This window comes from Pongo abelii, chromosome 23, assembly GCF_028885655.2.
Source record: "Pongo abelii isolate AG06213 chromosome 23, NHGRI_mPonAbe1-v2.0_pri, whole genome shotgun sequence".
Classification (NCBI taxonomy): domain Eukaryota; kingdom Metazoa; phylum Chordata; class Mammalia; order Primates; family Hominidae; genus Pongo; species Pongo abelii.
The window spans coordinates 33,001,885-33,008,852 of record NC_085929.1 but is presented as its reverse complement, the minus strand read 5'-3'; the positions used below and the strand labels follow the sequence as shown (position 1 = coordinate 33,008,852).

Below are 6,968 nucleotides of genomic sequence, written 5' to 3'. Positions count from 1 at the left end.
CAGATAAATCCAAATAATCAATGATTCTTTCTATGTAATTCACTAAAATTGATTTTTTAAAAATCAGCTGCAGTGAACTATGATTGTGCCATTATACTCCTGCCTGGGTGACAGAATGAGATCCTGTCTCAAAAAAAAAAAAAATCAGCAAGGGTATAGAAAAATCACATCAACACTGTTAACAAATTTGATCTGACATTTACAGAACACTGTACCCAACAACCGCAGAATACAAATAGTTTTCAAGTGTACTACCAAGCCTTTCAAAGATAGACCACGTGGCCAGGAGCAGTGGCTCAGGCCTGTAATCCTGGCACTTTGGTAGGCTGAGGCAGGCAGATGTCCTGAGCTCAGGAGTTCAAGACAAGCTTGGGCAACATGGCGAACCCTGTCTCTACCAAATACAAAAATTACCGGGTGTGGTGGCACACACCTGTAATCTCAGCTGCTTGTGGGGCTAAGGCAGGAGAATTGCTTGAACCTGGGAGGTCGAGGCTGCAGTGAGACGAGATTGCACCACTGCACTCCAGCCTGGGTGACAGAGTGAAACCTTGACTCATTAAAAACAAAACAAACAAACAAAAAAATAAAATAAAATAAAAATAAAAAGACCATGTGCTGGGCCATAAAATAAGTCTTAATTAATTTCAGAAGACTTAAATCTTACGGACTATGTTCTCTGACTACATTGGTCTTTAAAAACACACCAATAACAATAAAACACCTAGAAAATCCTAAAGTATTTGGAATTTAAATAACATCCCTTTAAATAACCCATAGGTCAAAAGAAAAAAAAAACCACAAGTGAAACTAGAAAATATCAAACTGATTGATAATGAAAACACATCAAACTAATATTTGTGGGAAGCAGCTAAAGCCATACTTGGAGGGAAATTTATAGCTAAATGACCGTACTGGGTGGGGGAAAGAGAGGCCTAAAATTAATGACCCAAAAGTCTGCCTTAAAAAAAAAGCTAGAAAAACTAAGAACAAAATAGCCCTGAAGTAAATAGAAAAAAGGAAATACTGAAGTTAAGAGTAAAAATCAGTGGAATAATGATAGAGAAAACAAGGCTAAAAACCGGTTCTTTGAAAGGATTAATAAAATTGAAAAGCACAACTAATACCAGACTTTCTCTTTTTTATTCGTTTGAGTTTTTTGTGCTGACTGTGCATGGACCAGCTCACACGGGTGCTGGGTTCACACCACAGCCTCCAGAGCGCCTCCATTGCAGACAAGCACGCATGTGCTCCTCCGTGCCGCGCCCCTGTTCACTGCTGGATCCTGCGGATGCTCTGCACCTGGAAGGTCGGGGCATGAGAGCCCCACTCCCGGAAATGCTTGTAGTCACCGGAATGGTGATCGCATTCCAGCACATACTGAAATCCTCGGTAGCCCGGAAACTGGGAGCAAACCCAACTGGAAAAGAGAAAAGGCAGACAGTTACTCTACAGAGACACCAGCATGGTGATCAACACAGGGGCAAAGGGATCTAGGCACATGCACACAATTCCAGCCATCCTGGCCTTTCTTCAATGTGCCCACAATGTGCCATGCTCTCTCCCCTACCACAGGGCCTTTGATCATGCCGTTCCCTTTGCCAGAAGCACCATCCCAGCCTTTCTTTTCCTAGACAAGTTGTATTTGTCCTTCATGGCTCAGCTTGATTATGAGGGCAACCTGACTCGTTCCCCAAATCAGGCCACAGTCCCTTATTATACCTTTGTAGCACTCATGTAATTCGATAGTTTTCAAATTATTTGTAAAAGACCAGCCTCCCCTGCCAGCAGGTAAGCTCCTGAGTGTAGGAACTCAGGAGTGTAGGAACGTGTATGTTTTGTTCATCGTTATCACCACTTGCATAAATATATAAAAGTCTAGCACAGAAGAAGGGGTCCCTAAATATTTGCTGAATAAATGAACAAGTGAAGGAATGGGAAGTCTTGTTCTTTCCCCTTTCTCCCTCCTTCCTTATCCAGAGGCACTTCCAAGAAAAAAAGCTATCATTTCAATCCATTGATTTCTTTTTTTTTTTTGGAGACAGAGTCTTGCTCTGTCGCCCAGACTGGAGTGCAGTGGCATGACCTCGGTTCATTGTAACCTCTGCCTCCTGGGTTCAAGTAATTGTGCCTCATCCGAGTGGCTGGGACTAAAGGCATAGCCACGACACTCGGCTAATTTTTTGTATTTTTAGTAGAGACAGGGTTTCACCATGTTGGCCAGGCTGGTCTCGAACTCCTGACCTCAGGTGATCCGCCCACCTCAGCCTCCCAAAGGGCTGGGATTACAGGCGTGAGCCACCGCGTCTGGCCCAACTCATTGATTTCTACTCTGTTCAGGACAAGGATTTGTGTCTGGCTTTCCAAGCCTCCGTTTCCCTTTCTGTAAAAGAGGAAGTGAACTCAAGAATCACAATGGGTCCCTCTTACTCTAAAACAACATGATTCTTTGGTGGTTCCCGAGAAAACTAAAGCCAAAACAAGAAAAAAAAAAAAAGATGAAAAACCCTCCCTCCCATCTTTGCCCCCTGCCTACCAGGAGCCAAGGGGCACCTCAGAAAGTGGCTCTGATGTCCTCCCTAAATAAGAATCTCACACCTTAGCCTTCACCTGCCACTTCCTGGGTGGAAAGGAAAGGGCCAGTCAGTGCTGAGTTTGAAGCTGGATTGTTACCTACCTGCTGATGGACTTTGAGCAGGTTGCTGGAGCCACACCTGTGTTTTATGGCTAGGGGCATTCATTCTCCCCTCTTCTAGCCAAAGAGCCTGTTGCCTCTCACTCTCAGCCAAGGTGAGAAAATGAGGCTGAATCTAGCAATGACCACATGACCAAACCTAGCCAATCAGAACACCCCATTCCTGTGGGCATGGTGATTGGTTCAGAGTTGAGCACAGGACCCATCTGGACCAATGAGCACCTTTCTTGGAACCTTTAATAGAATCACTGAGCCTGGACACTGTTTTTCCCTAGGGCTGGATGTAAAGATGAAGCTGCCACCTTTGCCTTCACACAGGAAGAGCTTGTCTAAGAATGTAGTCACACAGAGGCAGGCAGGGCAACAGGTTGGGGGTTGTGGGGGGAGAGAGATACCTGCTGTAGCACCTGGATCCAGCTGTGCTTGAAGTTAATTACAGGGGCTGATAAATATCTTTTGGGCTTAAACCAGTTTGATCTGGGTTTCAGTCCCTCAAATTCTGCCTGATACCTCCCTGTGCCTCAATGTTCTCCTCTGGAATGTGGGCATCAGAGCACAAAAGTCCCCAGCACACAGGTTTCACAGGAGGTACACCTACCCCTCCCAGTATCCCCTCCCCTGCCAGGTAGAGCCTTGAATACACTTACGCCCCAGAGTGGACGTGGAAGGACCCTACTTCGTTGCCTTCCCATCCCATGGCCTGGAGGGAAGGATAGTCATCGCTCAGCTCTCCTTTCTTGCCCAGGAAGTTCTCTTGCTCGAAGATTGTCAGCCTCGAGTCACGGTGGTTCTACAGGAACAGGAAACACAGTCAGACCACCAGGCTCCCAGTTGGAAACCCAGAAGCCTCTCCTGGCCTCCACACTCCCTGCCCTTGTCTCCCAAATCAGCCTTCCTTGCAAACCTTTTGGAAGGGCAATAAGGCAACAGGTACCAGATACCATTTGCCCTTCCAGAAATTTCCACAAAGAAAATAATCATGGAATAAATAGGCTGCAGGAATGTTCATCATAACAGTTTTTTCAAAAACAAAAAAACAAAAAAAGGAGTCAACCTTTATGTCCAAAACTGGGGATCCAGTGGTAAGCTGAGGTATTATACTGTGGTTAGAAAAAGGGTGTAGAGGCCGGGCGCGGTGGCTCACGCCTATAATCCCAGCATTTTGGGAGGCCGAGGAGGGTGGATCACCTGAGGTCAGGAGTTCAAGACCAGCCCAACGAACATGGTGAAACCCTGTCTCTACTAAATACAAAAAATTAGCCAAGCGTGGTGGCACATTCCTGTAATCTCAGCTACTTGGGAGACTGAGGCAGGAGAATCACTTGAACCTGGGAGGCAGAGGTTGCAATGAGCCGAGATTGTGGCATTGCACTCCAGCCTGGACAACAAAAGCGAAAACTCCATCAAAAGAAAGAAAGAAAAAGAAAGAAAGAGAGAGAGAGAAGGAAGGAAGGAGAGAGAGAGAGAGAGAGAAAGAGAAAGAAAGAAAGAGAGAAAGAGAAAGAAAGAAAGAAAGAAAGAAAGAAAAAGAAAGAAAGAAAGAAAGAAAGAAAGAGAAAGAAAGAAAAAAAGAAAGGAGGGAGGGAGGGGAAAGGAAAAGAAAAGAAAAAAGAAGGAAAGAAAGGGGGTGTAGAGATATCATCTCAAATCCTTCCTACCAGGAGGCAGCTGCTACTTACCAACTGACTGAGGTTAGACAGGATTTCTGAGCCTCTGTTCCTGTATCTATAAAATGAAACTAACCATACCCATTTTTCAGGGTTCTTTTGTGGACTAAATGAAATCAGGAGTTGGAAACTGCTGGGAATGAGGGATTGTATCTGTTGCAGCCCACCATGGGTCCCCATATTAGCACAATATCTAGACTGTTTGCAGAATGAATGAACAAATGGACTTATTCACAAAACGGAATACTAGGGAGCTGTGAAAAACGATGGAAGTGAGATTTAATCACCTGGACTGATGATTGTGACACATTTGCTCAGCGAGAAAAGCCAGTTTCCAAGCCTTAGATTCATTATGATTCCATTTTTATGACAAAATTATGTGTGCAATATAGATAAGATATATAGATTATACAGATATAGATGTAGATGTTGATTTGGATGTGTATATACATAGAGACACAAACGTATAGGTTGAACATCCCTAACCTAAAAATCCGAAATCCAAAATGCTCCAAAATCTAAAACTGTTTGAGTGATGACATGACACTCAAAGAATGCTCACTGGAGTATTTAAGATTTTGGATTTTTGGATTCAGGCTGCTCAACTGTGAGTATTACAAATATTGCAAAATCTGGGAAAAATATTCAAAATCCAAAACACTTCTGGTCCCAAGCATTTCAGATAAGGGATACTCAACCCTGACCATAGCAGGATTTTCCTTCAGAATTTTGGATGGTAAATATGGTGACTTATGTCGTTTTAAATCAACAAGAGTTGAAAAATAAAACAGCGATCTTGGCTCACTGCAACCTCTGTCTCCCGGGTTCAAGTGATTCTCCTGCCTCAGCCTCCTGAGTAGCTGGGACTACAGGCATGTGCCACCACACTCAACTAATTTTTTTGTATTTTTAGTAGAGATGGGGTTTCGCCATGTTGGCTAAGCTGATCTTGAACTCCTGGCCTCAAGTGATCCACCCGCCTTGGCCTCCCAAAGTGCTGGGATTACAGGTGTGAGCCACCATGCCCGGCCTGAAATACACCTTTCTGAGCCTCAATTTTTTCATCGGTGAGATGGGAATAATAATGCCCACCTCCACCCACACTCCAAAAACAGCAGTAAAATATAAGATCAGGACCACTGATACTGAATTAGGAACAAGAAATGAAACCTTTCCTCCCCACTTGGCCCTACCATCCCTGGTACCCAGATTCTCTCAGGGTCCCTGAATCACACAAAAAAGGGCACAAAACTGGCAGGGGCTCCTATCACAACCAGGGTTGCTGTGAGCAGAGAGTTTAAGGCAGGCTCTGGTCAGATGTTATACATGCTTCTTCCCAAGAACATTGGGACTATTGCCCCATTTCAAGATGAAGAAACCGAGGCTTGGAGAGGAAAGAGACTGAACAGCCCTTGTCACACAGCTTGAAGTGGCGACATGAGAATTTCAACTCTGGGACCTTTGATTCCGAAGTGCCCATGTGAGGGGCTTGGGCCTCCCCAGGACACAGCAGTGGTAGAACTCACAGCACAGGCCACAGGCCGGAAGGAGGTGAGCCTCTCGGCGGGGTAGGCCGTGTTGCCGCCCCAGGCATCCCAGCTTGGATATTCACCCCGTTCCAGAATGTACTGCTGCCCTTGGAAGCCAGCATGCTCGAAGCCCACCCACCTGCGGACAGAGAGTAGAGTGTGCAGGAGGTAAGCGTCCCCCTCACCCTGCATTCTATACCAGCAAATGGGTCTAGAACAGTCACAATCACAACCATTGAGGGGTGATTGTGCCCCCAGGAAACACTTGACAATGCCTGGAGACATTTTTGGTTGTCACGACTAGGGGAGGGACTGCGAAGGCCATCTATCGGGTAGAGGCCAGGGATGCTGCTAAACATCCCATAATGCACAGGCCAGCCTTCCCTGCAAAGGATGATCCAGCCTGAAACATCACTAGCACCGGAGTTGAGGAACCCAGCTCTAGACCTGACTTGCTGTGTGTCCCATAGGTAGGGAAACTGCTTCATACAGGTGCCCTGACAACCTTGCTCCTCTGTCTGTGTCCACAGAGGCCAAGGAGGCAAAGCTGATCACAGACTGACCTCACCTTGGTGGAATTCCCTGTGATCCTGCCAGGGTGTGGGAGACGGGCAGTCTTGCGAGGAGCTACTGCATGGCCATCTCTCATTTTCCTCCCTCTCTTGCGGGAGGCTGACACGAGGCAGCCCCTCATCTGCCTCTCTGGCCACTCTGAGATGTGGGGCTTTCCACCTCGCGCCCCACAGGCAACAGCAGCAAGCTATCGTTGAAGCATGGAAGCAGCTCTTCAGCCATGGGGTTCCTACCATTCCTACTGCCTGTCATTCAGCCCCCTTTGTTTCAGTGTCATCCAGTAGGACAAGGGACACAGGAGGCTGACACCATGTGCACCTTGCCTTTACTGTCTGTGTAAGTAATAAACTGTCTGAATCTATCCAAGCTCATTGTCTGCTTACTGGCTAAGTTTGTCAGCCTGCTGGACATACCCCTAGAAAGCCTCTGTTCCCGTCTAACCCCCATTCCCCACCTGCACAAATCAGAAACGAAAAGAGTATTTACTAAAGCATGAGATGTGCA

At 46.1% G+C, this 6,968-nt stretch overlaps 1 protein-coding gene across 2 annotated transcripts in view; it reads right to left on the bottom strand.

Annotated features, from left to right (window-relative positions):
• Positions 1-1,121: 1,121 nt before the first annotated feature.
• CRYBA4 (crystallin beta A4) overlaps positions 1,122-6,968 on the bottom strand; it is a 22,153-nt gene continuing 16,306 nt past the window's right edge. For both annotated transcript variants that reach the window (XM_054543700.2, XM_002830963.6), the window contains 3 exons: positions 5,889-6,030; positions 3,343-3,485; positions 1,122-1,420 (listed from right to left, as the gene is read on the bottom strand). In XM_054543700.2, coding sequence (XP_054399675.1) covers positions 1,273-1,420; positions 3,343-3,485; positions 5,889-6,030 — 433 coding nt within the window. In that variant the 3' untranslated portion in view covers positions 1,122-1,272. The remainder of the gene's footprint in view (positions 1,421-3,342; positions 3,486-5,888; positions 6,031-6,968) is intronic.